Source organism: Doryrhamphus excisus, linkage group LG7 (genome assembly GCF_037039965.1).
Source record: "Doryrhamphus excisus strain RoL-2023G ecotype Guam linkage group LG7, RoL_Dexc_Guam_v1.1, whole genome shotgun sequence".
Classification (NCBI taxonomy): domain Eukaryota; kingdom Metazoa; phylum Chordata; class Actinopteri; order Syngnathiformes; family Syngnathidae; genus Doryrhamphus; species Doryrhamphus excisus.
The window spans coordinates 16,479,375-16,496,829 of NC_136363.1; the positions used below are offsets into that span (position 1 = coordinate 16,479,375).

Consider the following 17,455-nt stretch of genomic DNA (forward strand, 5'->3'; position numbering starts at 1 on the left):
ACAGTAGAAATACGGTCAGAAAAAAGTGATTAGTTATTTCGTTGTGACTTACTACTATGTATTATATTCACTGTGCCATTTTACAATATGGACTGAGGAAGATAGTATTTCATCTCCACTACGATCACATGTACTGGTGTACTGGTGTACTACAGTGTTGTCCCAATGCTGCCATGTGTTGATTTGCTTCCTTCAGCAAGAAACATATATACTAGCACTGGACAATATTCCAAGAAATACTGATCCAATAGTGCAGTAGTGTTATTTCTTTCTTGATAACTGGTGTCAAAGTGCAGACTTTTGTCTTGCAGACCATTTCGAATGTTCACCTCCATTAAGCAGGTGTATGTGGGTGTATATGAGTGTTTTTATGGCGAGAGTTCAGTGTGACTGGGAGTTATAGCCCAATGTAATCGGTCATTTAAGAGCTCAGTTGGCCTGTGATCTTTCACAAAAGAGTCACACTGCCATCCAGTGATGCGATGTGTTGGAAAATGGAGCCCATGTGGGAGTGCTGCTTCACGGTCCTGCTGTCATTCACTCAATCTGGTCAAGTCAGAGACAGACATTGTGCTTGACTGGAATTCTAAATTCCTCCAAACCTTTTTTACTGTCTGTGCCCGTCTTCTTCCTGCGCTGACCAAGCAGCTAACCACCAATTACAGCAGGGAAGCCGCAGTGGTGACAACTTCTGTGAAGACTGTATTGGGGCTGCATGGTTCAGGTTATGCCCAGTGTATTAGCTTAGCAATGCTATGGATAATGCAGACAACACAAATCCTTCATGATTTATGCCAGGGTATATAAAAGTAACTCCATACAGCAGGCGCAGGAATGTATAGCATTCTGTTTCCATGTTTGTAGAAACATATGTTGATGGTCTCAGGACCACATCCGCCCTTTTGACTGTCCCTGACTGGATGTCCCCTTCACTTCATGCGTGAATTTAAGTGATAATACTTAGTATTTTGAAGGTATATTTTTTGCATTATACTTGTCAACACATGCATTTGAAAATGCAATAAAAAACATTGAATTTGTTCTGCTTTTATGAAGAAACCGACATTATATTGAGGATTATTTAGTAGTTATTTAGCTCTCCACAATACTGAAAGAAGTTACGGACCAAACCATGACTATGGCGTACCGTCATGCCCCTGATATTGCATATAAATCAAATGTCATGAGCTAACCTGAGCTCTCCCCTTTACAAACTTCCAGGCAGCACTGTGCTAGACGTCATCCCCCTGCCACATGTTCCTACTATTATTATTGTTATTTCCATTTGAAATGATGATTATGTTGACATCAGTCATGTTGTTTATATGATGCATTTGGCTAATATTGCTAATATTTATATTGTGTTTTCTTTGGTGCTACAGTCTGGAGCTCACAGGCAGTCTGTGCCGGAATGTTTAGACTGGGACGGACAGGACTAATGTTCTGTTAGAAACAGACCACCCACAGTTTAAAGACTCTGTTGGACCAGTTGGAAAAATGGCAAGAATTTACATTTTGCACCGTTGGATCTTAATGAGGTTCTAAGCAGAGCATCGAAATGCAAAAAGAAGAAATGAGAGTGAGACAACAACTTTGAGGAAGCATTTTTTTTTCAGCTGATACCATAGCTAAAAAAAAACATGAACCAGATTCAGAATTGTTTCTTCCACCTTTCAATGTCCCACGTTTGGTGTTCACGTGCAAATTTCAAACAGGCAATTTTGAAGATGCCCTTGGTGCTTATTGTACCAAACCCAAGTCGAACCCACGCAACCAGACCAGCATGCTAAACGAAGCTAACCCTATAGGTTAGTGTTTGTATCCGCCATAGTTGAGCCATCCGCCGGGGAAATACTCCCCCACACAATGTTCCCTCTCCTCACGACGACAACATGAATTCACATTATGTCAATTTCTAAGAGATTCCGTGTTAAACAGTAAATTTAAGTAAATGAAGATGGAAATCATAGGACCGTAGAAGCCCAGTGTTTCATTTTACGACGCATTTAGTTGTTAATGAATGACAGATGATTTAGTAGACATTTGAGTAAATGGACATTTATGATCCTCATATGACGGCGGCAGCAGTTCCTGGTGAGATTGTGACGGGGATGGAATAGTAAATGGACGGATAGGTTCTAGCAATACTTACATCATCCCTTACTCCATATTTACAAAAGACTTTCTTTGTCTGTGTGTGTCTGCTTCTCGTCAGCAAGCATGAGTCAGGTGGGGAAAGACGTGAAAGGAAAGAAAAGGCCACTTTAAGACCTGTTAAATGTCCTAAAAAGGAGTAGACACTCAGGCAGACGTGTTGACAGGACAACAGCACTGCACACGTCCTGACAAGAAAAACTTTCTTTTGGGGGATAGCAAAGCTTTTTCTTGCTCGGGGGAGTCATTGTGGGTGTCTTTTTGTGGTCTTAAAGGCTGGACTTAGCGCTGCCGACTAATGGACAAAAAGATTATTTTGCTGACTGTTCATGGTGGTCCACATGCAAAGACAGGTGTGAGCTGGAACTTGTTAAATGAGGACTAATTTGGTTTTGTTTATTACAAGTCATTATCTTGTCATGATTCCCAAGTGTGGACATCTCCTATTGTGTTCTCATAGTATGATTGATGCTTGTTATAGTGCATGTCTGCCGGCCTCCACTTTTTCTCTTGACAAGCATTGGACCACTCGGAGGCCTTGAGAGGGTGGAATGAGCCAAACGAGTGGAAAATATACAAGCCAATTAAACCCAGTGAACTTCCATTTCATATAAAACAATTTAGCAGACAGGTCAAACTAAACGCTTGATGAAATGAAAGACAAGCTTTTTTAACCTAATTGGCCTTAAAGTGCTATAAGTCATGGTGCACAGACACATTTAAGCAGTGGAGAAAAAGCATAATAAAACCATACAAGCAAGTCAGAAACCTGACTTTGCTTCCATTATCAGATTGGGTCTGCGAGAATGGGACGAGATTTTAACATTACTTGTACAATGAAGTACAATGACAAAAAGACTAAAAAAGACAACCCAAATGTTAGCGGTATGAATGATGCCTATCATGATAACTGTATACGTTTTTACTTTTTACAGTATATACTTATGTATTATAAACAACTTAAATCTTATTATGCTAACATTAGTATGGTAACAATGCTAACATGCTACTAAAGTTAGCATGAACCATCTAGCATCTAGCATGGAAGAAGCTAAGTGTTTGTGTATGTTAATATTTAAGAAAATGTCAGAAAATGCTACTATGCTAACATTAGCATGCCAGCACTAATATGCTAACAATTAATATCATAGCAATAAGTGTTCATATAAGTTTCTACTCATGAAAATGGCTAAAATCTTACTATGCTAATGTTAGCAATGTTAACGTTAAACACTTGTGAAAATGTCTAAAACTATACTAACATTAGGATGCTAACACCTTGCATGGTAGCACTAATGTTTCTGTAAGTTTGTATTTCTAAAAAACGCTACTTTGCTAATATTAACATACTAGCATACTAACATTAGCATGCAACACCTGGCATGGTAGTGCTAAGTGTCTGTGTATGTTGATACTGATAAAAACGTCAAAGTAATGCTAGAAAGCCAGTTGTTGCACGTTAACACTTTGCATGACAGCACTTTTTCTATATGTTTGTACTTGTAAAAACAGCTAAAAAGGATACTATACTGATGTTAGCATGCAACACCCTGCATGGTAGTGCTAACTGTATGCGTATGTTAATGTCTACTTATGAAAATGTCAAAAAAAATGCTGCTATGTCAAAGGTCGTCAAAGCGCCACCAAGTGGAGTCATTTCTTCAAAGTGTTGATATTTTTAATGACATGAGCATTTGCTGCCTCCTTCTCAGGCGTTCCCTACTCATTCGGACAAGACGGGCAGGACGTGCAGGTGGACATGAAGACGTACACTCAGCGATGGCGGAGATGGCTTCCAAACAGTGCACGTAGCATGGACACCAATAGGGCCAGTCAGGAGGAAGAGGAAGACGAGGAAGAGGATGGCTTCCCAGGTCTGATGTCGGCAGAAGACGCTGACAACAGCTCGCACATTGAAGTGAGTCAATTTAATTTATTTAGACTGCAAATGTCTCACTCCTCACCAAAACCTGCCCAATGTCTACACGGACTGTCAAACTTTTTTAGCCAATAACGTGTGCTATGAAGCAGACATGAACATCTAGGCGTGTTCACGTGATGTAAATGAAAGGTATGGCCTGCGCACGCCGCCCTGGCGCCATGGTCCAACACAGCATTGGTGCCTTCAACCATAAAGACGGCAGCCTCCTAGAGCGAGACACCTCGTTAATTTTCCCCTGCAGCTTCTAATCTTGTTGGCGGGCCACAGGGGGCTTTGATCATCAGCTGTAAAGGTCCACACACACACACATAAACAGTATATATAGGGCATACAGGTATATACAATGTATCTAGACTATGTATATGTAATAATACAGTATGTTGGTCAGAGCACTAACAGCACCCGAGCATTTTTAATAAATGCAAGGATCATAAAAGTGCTGTAGATTATAATGCAGTAAAGTAGTTGGATGCAGTACATATAAATAATATGGGAAGAGTGGAAGCGGGGTGTTCATCTCGTGCTGGCAGAGTCTTCGGACAGCATCTCCCAACTGTCTGTCTTCACTCACTGTTAGTCGTCCCCAAGCTGCTCCTTTCCAACCAGCACCTAGGAGGCCGTGAAAAGGCTGCTGATCATTCCGTGGTGTCATTTTCACACCCCGTTCTTCTTATTTAGGCGCCGTTCAGTGTTCAGCCACGTCAGGCGTGTGGCTGTGCCAGTAAAAGCAAACTGGAGTGTGTGGGGTCCCACCACGCTGCCCTCTGGATGCTTCTGCTGTGCGCTGATGGGAGGGTGCTTTACGCTGGTGTCTGCGGGCACTTTTGGGGGGCGGGAAATTCCCACTGCTAAGTTTGCTTGATTTTCGATGAATCATGGATGAAGACTATCAGATAATAGCATGATGAGTCACCTATTGACTTTTGCAATAATCTGTCATCCAGACACATCGGTCACCAACATCACTCATTCATACTATGACACTTTTTGGGACCCTCCTGTTCTACAGGGTGGTAAGGTTCCCTGAAAGATTCTGTGATGTCATGCTAGGATGTCACATTATGACGAGATGTTATGATGTCACACTGTGACTCAAAGCAACTATGGCCGTCTTCCACAGCCCCCTCTGGAGAACTTAATGCTGGATGAGCTCCTCTAGCCCCAATCGCCCCTGGCCCAGGTCTCCAGGTGTCTGACCTTGAAGAGGCTCACCCCCCTCAGACCTTCTCCAAGCCACCAATAACATCCAACATGCTTCCGCCCTTTTACAACTCGTTTCCCTGAAAATGCCGACTCAGGCTGCCTGGAGGCTTCCACTGATGCTGTTTGTTTAAATAAAGCACCCCCTGCAGGGCAGAATAACTTTTGGAATTGAAATATTTGCTTTGCAGTAACATTGAAGATGAAGTAAAGCTTTTTGATTTGATGACTGTTCAAAGTAAAGCAAATGTAAAATGTCTCTTAATTAGTTTCCAGTTTAGCGCGGCTCCCCATGCATCGCCTTAACAACGTTTGCAGCTGAAAGGCTGGCTGTGAGGTATCTTATTAGGCTGCTCTTGGTCATTCAAAGCAGGAAACAATAAAAGCAAGCATCTTCACATTTCTTTTACACATGTCTTTTACAGTCTTTCACATTGGAGTCACTATTAATCTGCGGTTTGCAAAATACGCACACAATTTCTGCTGCAACGATAATATGGACGAAGTACAGGAACTACAGGAAATCCAATAAAAGTAGTTACCTTTTGTGCCGGCTTCTATCACATGCGGTAATTAGTGTGCGAAGCGCCTTGAAGACGTACTGTTTTGCGTCTAACACACACCAGCTGCAAAGAAAGAAGCTGTGGTTATGGGGCCAAAAAAAACTTTGTTTAAATATGTGATACATTGTTTGTAAAAATGTTCTCAGATGTTTGAAAGCGAATGCTTTAAAATATAATTTTTTGAAAATTATATTTTATATATTATAATTATATATAAAATTGTATGACTATAATAATATATTTTGGTGAGTGCAAGGTTTTATTTGTCATTTTTCGGTTGTAGAATGATTCAGTTTTTGACGGAAAACTGAGGTACCACTGTATCTTCATTAGTGATATATATGAATATTGTGTTGCTTGTCTCTGCAGGAGGACACAGACCACAACTACTACACATCCAAAAGATACGGGCCATCCGACCCCATGAGCAAAGGCTTGTGGGTGAACATTGAGCAGATGGACAAAGAGAAAGTGAAGATTCACGGAATTCTGTCCAACACGCACAGACAAGCAGCGGTAAGTCAGTCAATGTACAGTATGTGCAGTGCTTTACATCTGTGTCATCATGAGAATGTTGCTTCCACTTTACAGTCCTGCCATTTAAAAATAACAAGATTTACACCATGAACATACCTTCCAACATTTGCATTCCAAAATAAGGGAACCTTTCCAGGAAGACGAGGGAAAATTAGATTTTCTCCAAGAATTTCCATCTCCACTATACGCTCAATATACCATGGAATGAAACTTTGTTGAAGCTGATGCTATTTCATCACAAAGCTGACACTTCAGGGTCTGCTTTTGACATTCTTTCTTCTTTCTAACGTGGAAAGCATGCAGACACTAGCAGGTGAATTGTGATGAGCAGCGTGACGTTCAAATGGCGGTGGAGGATGTAAAAGAGTTGTTCCTTCTACTCCTCGACCTTCAGAGGTGACAAATGGAGCCTCGCTTTGCACAGTGCACACAATTCTTTTCCCTGGAGCAAAACCAGCTGCCTTTTCTGGCTTTGGCTCTGTCTGAGGAAAATCGATAAGTGCTTGTGGCCGTGCTTGTTTTGGAGATGAAGTGAAAGTTGACTTCATTGGATTGCCAGCCTCCACAAACAAATAAAGCCGGGTGTGAAATGTATGAAAAAGCATTCCCCGAGCTTGATACATTGATTTCTTCTTGAAGTGCACTACTATACAGTACACAAGACCTTGAGGACCAGTCAGCTCTGAACAGGAGCCGATCGTGAACTATGGAAAAACTCACAACGAGCTTGTCAACCCATTGGAAATTCACAATAACTAACACTCAAATGTTGGATCTCAGAGATATTACTCAAAGTGTTTCCATAGTGCATTTTGTTTGAGAAAACCATGCCATTGGAGGAGCACAGTAACCATAGAAAATGGAGCTGCAATGATTATTCTATCCACTGGATGGAACCAGAGCACCCAAAGCCCAGAGGGAAGCTGATGTCATTGCAGCGCCCCAATGAATGCGTTGCTCAAAACTTTAAATGTTGTTTTTTTTTCATTTTAAAATCATATTGGGATTTTTTTGTATATATATATATATTTATTTACCATTTAAGTGTTGATTTGCTGTGTGATGAAATTAGTGCTGTCAGTAACATGTTCTTGAAAAGATGTTAAGTTGTTATTGTTTGTTGTTAGTGGCACACTGTATATACTCACCTCCACTAACTTCCAGTGGATTGACGAGCTCGTTATGTTTTCACTGATAGCTCATGATTGGCACCTGCCAAAGAAAGAGCTATCGTTTCCTCACTGATTCACAAGCTGCACAGTATTTAAACAATTAGCAGTAGTTCTGAAGTAATGGAGATTAGAATTTAGCCATAAATTAGCCGCTAAGCTGTATAAGTTCAAAGTTTAAGAAAAAAGTAGTGGCTTTCCCTAATTAATTTCTGCTCCGGACCGTTTCTTTCAAAAAATGGCATCCATAAAGTTTTTTCTAGATGTACAAAATTGTGTATCTAACCGGTAGTAAGGCAGCACGGGGACGTTTTTTTTTGTTTTCTGGGGAGTCAGTCGTGCCTCCTGGTTACGGCTCCTCTGCTTCACGGACACCTGTTTCATTCACTATCCAATTATATTTTACTGGTTGCTTATAATACTTAACAAGTAACCCCTTGAGGGGGAAGTGTCTCTGTGCAGCTCTGTTAGGACTGGCAAGGGTGAAGGTGGTTGGCTTGAGCCTACATAGTGAAGAAAGTTCGTATAGTGCCCCACTGGGTCCAGTATCATTTTAAAAGCCCCTGCAATGAGCAGGATAGGACACCTTTAAAATTTTGTGTCCTTGTACAACCACTGTGATTCTTTATACAGTGGGTTGATGGTTATTTATGGGTAATGATGCTATGATTGTACTAGTCCAACCCACTTGACATGTAATTAGACTCTATGTGAAATAACTTCTGAAAAGATGCGTCTCGTCTTGTTTGATTCTTGTTTGACCTTTCCCCTCTGACCCCTTCGGTTCTGTTCTCACAGAGAGTCAATTTGTCCTTCGATTTCCCTTTTTATGGACATCTCCTGCGTGAAATCACCGTGGCAACTGGCGGTAAGTCATCCCAGTCAGTAGCGACTATGAAGTGTTGTTATTGGACATGCTGGCTATGCACACACAGCTTTTACTGCGCTGTGGTTTAGCGGGGAATGTGGTCGGGATTCATCCACTGTTGAGGCATTTATGAAATGTACAATGTGTGTGTGTGTGTGTGTGTGCGTGTTGTACCACCACATCACACCCTCAAGCAACAAGTCCACGTTTTGGAGTAACTCTCACGTCTCGCACAAACCATAGAATACAAGCGGCCAAGTGGTTTACAGCTCTCACCTCAGCCACAGCGTCTAGCGTCTAGATGTTAGCGTCTGGATGCTAGTGTCTAGCAGAATAAAGGAAAAAGATGGCTTTGGAGTGGGAACAAGAGTGTGTCTGCCAAGCGGCCTAGCAGTCATTGATAAGGCAGCTCTCATATCACACGGAAGCTAGTAAAAGCTGACGCCGCGGCGTCTAAATGATTGCAAGGAGTGAATACGCCGCAATTTGCTTGCCAGACCACTAGTTGGCGATGTCACTTTGCAAAAAAACACAATTACAGTTGTGTGTGGTCTTTGGGATTGCCTTCATCAGTGGACGTGTGACTTTATTGACTCGAAGAAGCCACACAGGATCTACCTCTGTGTGAGGTATACTATATTAGCAACGAATCGCAGGGCGTCACCAATTCAGCACCATCCAGACTCCTGGTGTCAAAACAACTGCACACAATGCAATCGGTGGATAAAATAGACAATACAGTACCAACGTATGATGCAGAATATTAACCAACTACTACTTGAGCTCTAACCATGTGCTTTCCAGCCACTTACAAAAAATGTACAGCAAGCAAGCTGGCAAACTAAAGGTACTCCCAGCGATGCTACACTGTATTGATAGTCTCTGTTAAGAAAAATAACCAATAAAATGAGCATAAACACGTCAGGACATCAGGATGACTACATTGGAGGGAAGCAAAGAGGCCTGCAGGCGGCAGCTAGCTACCTCCTCTTCTGCCTTCAAATGCTGAGGAATGCTAATTCTCCTAATCATCTCTCCGCCACCCAGAAGCTTTTTCAAGACGTGATCATGATAGAGATTTTATTTTGCGTTGTTCCGCTCACATCTTGGAATATTTGGCCATGAGCTGCCTTCTTTCAAGTGATAATAGCTTGTGGCTTTTTTCGCCGTCAGAACTTGAGTGGAAAATTGCCGTGTTGCCTCCCTCGCCTCGTGTCTTTTAACTGCAGACTTTTCACCCCGCCTACCCTACACACACACACACACACACACACATAAGTACACACATTTAGGAGCCACTGACTTAAAAAAACAGCATAATTGTTGTTCTCACGTATCATGAACCTGTTCTCCCCGCTAAATGTTGTTATAAATTACGTCCAATCAGATGACAGATATTTTGTTGACCGTCATTTAGCCACGTAGAAGCTAACATGACAACACTAAAGTCTGCTACAAGAGATGAAATTATTGTTGTTATTATTTTTTTTAATATTAACTAAGTATGAGTCTAGCAGTTTGATTTACATGCAGCTTTGTGGATAAAGACGCTTCCGTCATGTCGCTGTCTGCTTTCTTTTCCACAAGCAGAAAGACTTTCTCGAAGGGAATGAAATCCCATTGCTGACTGTGCAGGGAGCGCTTTAGGGAAAGATTGATTCCATCACACCCTCTGTGACGGATGCGTTTGGACCCCCTCATGCTGACATGAAATAAGACTCTCCAGCTTTGCTCCTCCCTTCATGTCTCCACATCCTCCATCAGCAAACGCCTACTAAAAGTTGCTCTCATCCATGCTAATAATGTGGACCAAACAAACATAGCTGGACCAGTCACTTCTGTGTTTTTAGCAGCTTGTCTTTTCACCTTTTCTTCCTCTTTGTAGTCAAAATGAATTTTCTGATCGTCAGTCGAGCTTTTCAGTGCTTGCTCAATGCTAGACCCATCTAACCTTCATTATTCCAAATTGACCTTCATTTGGCCAGTGTTTGGCCAGTGCTTTATTATTATTCCCACCCAACTAACCTCTAATAGTCTAATAGCGCTCATTATTCAAACTTCATTAGTTCAACCTTTATTGGTCTTCATTATTCCCACCCACAGTCTTTATTCATTCAACCGAACCTTCATTTGGGCACCCTAACCTTCATTATTCACATCCAACTAACCATTATTAATCCAACTTGACCTTCATTTGTCCGACTTAACCATCATTATTCTAACGTAACCTTTATTTGGGCACCGTAACCTTCATTATTCCTACCCAACTAACCATCATTAGTCCAAGCTAACCTTCATTAAGCCAACATAACCTTCATTTGCCCAATGTAACATTCATTATTCCCACTCAACTAACCATTATTAGTCCAACTTCACCTTCATTATTTTAACTTAACCTTTATTTGGGCACTGTAACCTTCATGATCCCCACCCAACTAACCATTATTAGTCCAACCTAACCTTCATTAGGCCAACATAACCTTCATTTGTTCAATGTAACCTTCATTATTCCAATTTAACTTCATTAGGGCACCGTAACCTTCATTATTCCCACTCAACTAACCATTATTAGTCCAACTTAACCTACAGTATCCTCACCCAACTAACCAATATTAGTCCAACCTAACCATCATTTGTCCAACTTAGCCTTCATTATTCCACCGTAACCTTCAATTAGGCAACGTAACCTTCATGAGTCCCACCAACTAACCATCATTAGTCCACCATAACCTCCGTTAGTTGAACTTAACCTGTATTCAGCCAACATAACTTTAATTACTCCAACCCAACTAACCTTCTTTAGTCCAAGCTAAACTTCATCAGTCCCACCAATGTACGTTCCTGCTCATCTTCAATGATTGCGATTTAGCTGTTCTGCACTTTATTAATGCGTGTTCTATGCTATGTGCTTTCCGTCTCAGGGTTCATCTACACAGGCGACGTGGTGCACCGCATGCTAACCGCCACACAATACATTGCTCCGCTTATGGCCAACTTTGACCCCAGTGTGTCCAGAAACTCTACCGTCATATACTTTGACAACGGTAAGTTGTTTGTGACGTCTGTAACGTTGCTATGCAGGCTATATTCTCACTGTAAGAGTGATGGAGGTGGTCCATCATGTCCATATCAGTGACCTTCTACCGTCGACAACCAAACTACCAGCTCATCATTCTCTTCTCCTGCCTTTCTGTGACGCTCACACACTGAGACCTTTTCTCTGAAACCTCCTCTAAATGCTAAAGCTTATAGGAGGAGAACAGCGTTATGTAGCAGTTTACGTTTGGAGATTTTTTTGACATTCATACATATTAAATGTCTGTTAGGATACATTATGGTTGTCTACCATGTGCTTCTAGACATTATTGCTCATGTAGACACATGTGCTCATCATAGCCAGCAGCTACAGTGGCATGATGGTGCTTCTTGAGCTGATGATCACAGATAATTGAGCGAAGATGAGCAGTTTGTACTTTTAGGATTAGCTTTTGTTTGCAGCCAGCGTTGCCAGATGTACGATGATTATTGTATTTATACCATAATTTCACCGTCTGTACAATCAGTAAGTCAAAAAATTCCACTAACGTAGGATAATTTGACCCCTTCAATAGATGGCTATTAGCAAACATAAACAGGATGCATCCTGCACTGCGCCTGTTGTTGTGCATTGTCTCATGTACTTCAATACAGCCAGTTGGGGGCGCTGTTCTGCCAGTGGCAGCTGCTATTGGTTTATTTAAAGGGAAAACTTCATTACAAGCTATAAAATACACGATCTGTGGTAATGTTATACTGTAGCAGATGGTCCTCAGCAATGTCAAACGAGGTATTCACGACAATTTTCCTCAAAATACGATAACATTAAGCTTCTGGTATGATAATTTGTCATGTCCCATCTGGCAACACTGTTGGCTGCACTCATGTGCTCAGTTCAAAAAGAAGACGCGAAACCTTGTTGTCAAAGTGCCACAGTTGATTTTTAGCATCACATCTTTCATGTGCCTGGTGTCAATCATTCCATGCTATCAGCAGAATAGCTTCACACAGAAGGGATGCGCTTGTAAAAATGGATGAGGAGGGATGGTCACAATCGGCACCATCAACTCACGACCAAAGATAGAATGAGTTAAAGACCACTTCTTATTTACTGCAAGCCTGTTTATTGTTATATTGCAGGGTGTCCAAACTTTTGATTGTGGGGTACATTGTGACTTCTTTTGATATTATTAAACACACTTAAACCGTCACGATATCATCATGCAGGACGAATATGCTGCAGGCCAATAAAACATGCACTTTGGACATTACATTACTACCTCTGACAGCTGGTGTTCTTATATTTAGTTAGCAGGATTACAATAAAAAGTTATAATTCTTGAATGAGTGAGTCATTACATAGTTTGACATACTTCAGAAATTCCCTGGGGATCAATAAAGTATCTTAGTATCTTATCCATTGTCCTGTGCTTTCATATCAGCTTTCTGTGACTGTCAATCAGCTGCCAACATTGAAGCGCTTGCTTATAAGCAACACGTGCATGTTATTGAGCCCTTCAGGTACGTCTCTGGTGGTGCAGTGGGACCACGTCCACCTTCAGGACAACTACAATCTGGGTAGCTTCACCTTCCAGGCCACACTGCACGACAGCGGTCGCATTGTCTTCGCTTACAAAGAGGCCAGTATGCGTTCTTTTAATCCACTACTCAGACTGCGCACGGCACTAAAACCTGGGTTCATTTCAGATCCCCATCGAGGTGTCACAGATCAGCTCCGTCAATCACCCGGTGAAGGTGGGCCTCTCCGACGCCTTCGTGGTGCTCCACAAAATCCAGCAGATACCCAGTGAGTGCGTGCTGTGGTTTAGAAACAAAGTTGTTGCTCTTATGAGGAGATGGTGGCATGCACATGGTTCAATATCAACATCATAGATATTGCACATATTAGACATACAGTGAAGAAAATAAGTATTTGAACACCCTGCTATTTTGCTATTTCTCCCACTTAGAAATCATGGAGGGGTCTGAAATTTTCATCGTAGGTGCATGTCCACTGTGAGAGAGATAAACTAAAAAGAAAAATCCAGAAATCACAATGCATGATTTTTTAACAATTTATTTGTGTGATACAGCTGCAAATAAGTATTTGAACACCTGTGTATCATCTAGAATTCTGACCCTGAAAGACCTGTTAGTCTGCCCATTAGAAGTCCACCTGCACTCCATGTATCATCCTGAATCAGATGCACCTGTTTGAGGTCGTTAGCTGCATAAAGACACCTGTCCACCCCATACAATCAGTAAGACTTTAACTTGTAACATGGCGAAGACCAAAGAGCTGTCCAAAGACACCAGAGACAAAATTGTACACCTCCACAAGGCTGGAAAGGGCTACGGAGCAATTACCAAGCAGCTTGGTGAAAAAAGGTCCACTGTTGGAGCTATCATTAGAAAATGGAAGAAGCTAAACATGACGGTCAATCTCAATCGGAGTGGAGCCCCATGCAAGATATCACCTCGTGGGGTCTCAATGATTCTAAGAAAGGTGAGGAATCAGCCCAGAACTACACGACAGGACTTGGTCAATGACCTGAAAAGAGCTGGGACCACCGTTTCCAAGGTTACTGTAGGTAATACACTAAGACGTCATGATGTGAAATCATGCATGGCACGAAAGGTTCCCCTGCTTAAACCAGCACATGTCAAGGCCCGTCTTAAGTTTGCATATGACCATTTGGATGATACAGAGGAGTCATGGGAGAAAGTTTTATGGTCAGATGAGACCAAAATAGAACTTTTTGGTCATAATTCCAATAAGCGTGTTTGGAGGAAGAAGAATGAAGAGTACAATCCAAAGAACACCATCCCTACTGTGAAGCATGGGGGTGGTAGCATCATGCTTTGGGGGTGTTTTTCTGCACATGGGACAGGACGAGTGCACTGCATTAAAGAGAGGATGACTGGGGCCGTGTATTGTGAGATTTTGGGGAACAACCTCCTTCCCTCTGTCAGAGCATTGAAGATGGGTCGTGGCTGGGTCTTCCAACACGACAACGACCCGAAGCACACAGCCAGGAAAACCAAGGAGTGGCTCCGTAAGAAGCATATCAAGGTTCTAGCATGGCCCAGCCAGTCTCCAGACCTGAACCCAATCGAAAATCTTTGGAGGGAGCTCAAACTCCGTGTTTCTCAGCGACAGCCCAGAAACCTGACTGATCTAGAGAAGATCTGTGTGGAGGAGTGGGCCAAGATCCCTCCTGCAGTGTGTGCAAACCTGGTGAAAAACTACAGGAAACGTTTGACCTCTGTAATAGCAAACAAAGGCTACTGTACCAAATATTAACATTCATTTTCTCAGGTGTTCAAATACTTATTTGCAGCTGTATCACACAAATAAATTGTTAAAAAATCATGCATTGTGATTTCTGGATTTTTCTTTTTAGTTTATCTCTCTCACAGTGGACATGCACCTACGATGAAAATTTCAGACCCCTCCATGATTTCTAAGTGGGAGAAATAGCAAAATAGCAGGGTGTTCAAATACTTATTTTCTTCACTGTAAATAAGCATACTACAGCATACAGCATACTATATCGTCAATATAACATGACTGACACCTAGTGACCAGTCATTAATAGTACATATTATGTCTTTGAATGCGTCTTCTGAATACCTTATATTTGTATGTTTGTTCATTTAGCCATTTTATGCTTGAAAATCCTTAGTAGGCCAATTAATCTAAACCAAAATACCCGCGCACAGGGAGAACATGTCCAACAGAGAATCAAACCCAGATCTTCCATATCTCCTGACTGTGTATTTAAGTAAATAATTCTATACTATTTTACTATATTGTGTATAATACACTATATATAATATTGGTCTTATTGCAGTCCGTCTGCTAAAAGGCTTCTTTTGAACATGATGACTGACAGCCGTCTGCTTGCAGTCAGTTCATACCGTCTAGCAGAGGAAAAATGAGGATTGTTTCTTATTTATTAGACTGCAGCACAATGACAGTGGAGGATGGATGGCGCTGTTGACTCGCCTTGTTAACGGCCGACAGCAGATTTATGCCGCCGCCACTTGGCCATGTGCACAAAGAGAGGGAGGCATAGAGCGTTTGACCTCATTCTGCCTTCTTCTTTGTCCCACTTTTTGACTTACTTCTTTCCTCTCTCACTTTCTGCCTCCTTTTCCTCCTAGACGTGAGGCGGAGAACCATCTACGAGTACCACCGCGTGGAGCTGACCAAACTCAAGATCACCAACGCCACGGCCGTGGAAATGACACCTCTCCCCAGTGAGAGACAAAATAAAAGACAGCTGTCTGTGTGTGGACACTCTGACATAATGTCTTCCCTGTCCAGCGTGTCTTCAGTTCAGCACGTGTGGAGCGTGCATTTCCTCGCAGATTAACTTCAACTGTAGCTGGTGCCATCGACTCAACAGGTTGGTGGCTTCGAGCTCAGATCCTTACATGACAGAAAACATCTTTAAAATGTTTGTCTTGCGCGGGGTTCGGCAGCCTTTGCTATCAATTAATTGATAATAAATTAATAAAGCCTTTGGAGAGCTAATCGGAAAGGGTCTAGGCGACACTGGCTACTGACTTACCGTGTATCAACTCAAAGAGTGGTAACCTCACAGTGGGCCTCAGGAGAAGCCGGTTGTGTGGGCGCTACCTCTAACCCAAGGAGGAGCACTCATTGTGGGACACACTTTGTCAGAGGCACAGCTGGTGCTGTTGAGCTCAGAAGCCAGATGTGAGTGTATTAATGCACCTTTCCCCAGCAAGAGCGTGCTCCTTGCTACTGGCTTCAGCAACACTTTGGTGGATATTTCTCGCTCATGTTCACAAAATTGCCACAAATGTGAAATGCCGTTGACAGATGAAAATATTTTTCTCTTACTGGGAATCACCAACTCTAATAACTTCTGCCTGAGCTTGTTTCGTACACAGAGAAGCAGAGCTTACAGCCACGCCCATAAAGAAGCCTGTCCTTCTGTGACATCACAAATGTACAGTTTGCAACGCCCTCTGAAACTGAGCGTTTTGAGCATCCCAACCTTCTTTCATGACTCACTTCGAAATGTGCATCTTCTTCCTTCTTTTATATTTATTTATTTGTTTCTTTTTTTGACAGTTTTTGAGAAGGGAGAAGGAGATGCAAATGTAATTGTTTTGCACCTGCAATGTGATTTATCAACTGTAAAACTTGTTTGCAGTCTGTGTTTTTGAATAGGTGCAGACTGCTTGCAGGAGGCATCTGTACAAAGTTTTTCTGTGGAAAAACTCCTTAAAACACTGGGTTTCCGTGTGCCCCGATAACTCCATCGTACCATGGAGGTGTCCTAGTGTAGTAACGAGCCGTGTGTTTCACCTTAGCTGATAAAATACACTAATATTGGATCATTATGATGATACAATGTTTCTGCTGGAGTTCACCAGTGTGTTTATTTGCATCCCCCACCGACGCCATAACTTCAAACCTCATTTTTTGTTGACGGCCACTCTCCCTAACTCCCTATGTTGACAGCCAAACTCATTTAAATAGCGCTGTCTGCACCACTGTTGCACCAATTGCACCAATTGAGACACAACACCAGGAATAGCTTTGAGCCAGGTCAGCCATGTTTTTTCCTTCCATTGACTGGATGGCTTTGATGTCAGCCGTCGCTGTCTCAATGCTGCATTCAGAGAGCGAGAGGTCATGAAAGTGTGCTCCCTGCAGGAGGCGTCTAACTCACATGCACCATCAAAGACACGCTCCTTTGACCTTTTTATGAGGCGGCACATTTTCTTCATATTATACATTTTACAAGTGCCAGTGAAGAGGCGTTAAGTGTTTCCTGGCGGCTGGGAAGGAGGCTGACTGCTTTGTTTTGTTGGGCAGGAAAGCTGCAGCAGCTGAGGAACACTTTAGAGTCCAATAAAGTTCTGATTTATTTTTATATTGATGCACATTGAATAGTTTCTATGCCACATATTTATTAGCATTGAGTGCTCAGCGTGGTTCTGTGGT

General features: G+C 42.1%; 1 protein-coding gene across 2 annotated transcripts in view; it reads left to right on the top strand.

Annotated features, from left to right (window-relative positions):
- The window catches only part of plxdc2b (plexin domain containing 2b), a 34,221-nt gene that overhangs the window by 9,315 nt on the left and 7,451 nt on the right, over window positions 1-17,455 (top strand). For both annotated transcript variants that reach the window (XM_058060439.2, XM_058060440.2), the window contains exons 2-9: window positions 3,867-4,072; window positions 6,229-6,375; window positions 8,364-8,433; window positions 11,355-11,477; window positions 12,991-13,109; window positions 13,177-13,276; window positions 15,637-15,732; window positions 15,800-15,881. In XM_058060439.2, the coding sequence (XP_057916422.2) occupies window positions 3,867-4,072; window positions 6,229-6,375; window positions 8,364-8,433; window positions 11,355-11,477; window positions 12,991-13,109; window positions 13,177-13,276; window positions 15,637-15,732; window positions 15,800-15,881 (943 nt within the window). The remainder of the gene's footprint in view (window positions 1-3,866; window positions 4,073-6,228; window positions 6,376-8,363; window positions 8,434-11,354; window positions 11,478-12,990; window positions 13,110-13,176; window positions 13,277-15,636; window positions 15,733-15,799; window positions 15,882-17,455) is intronic.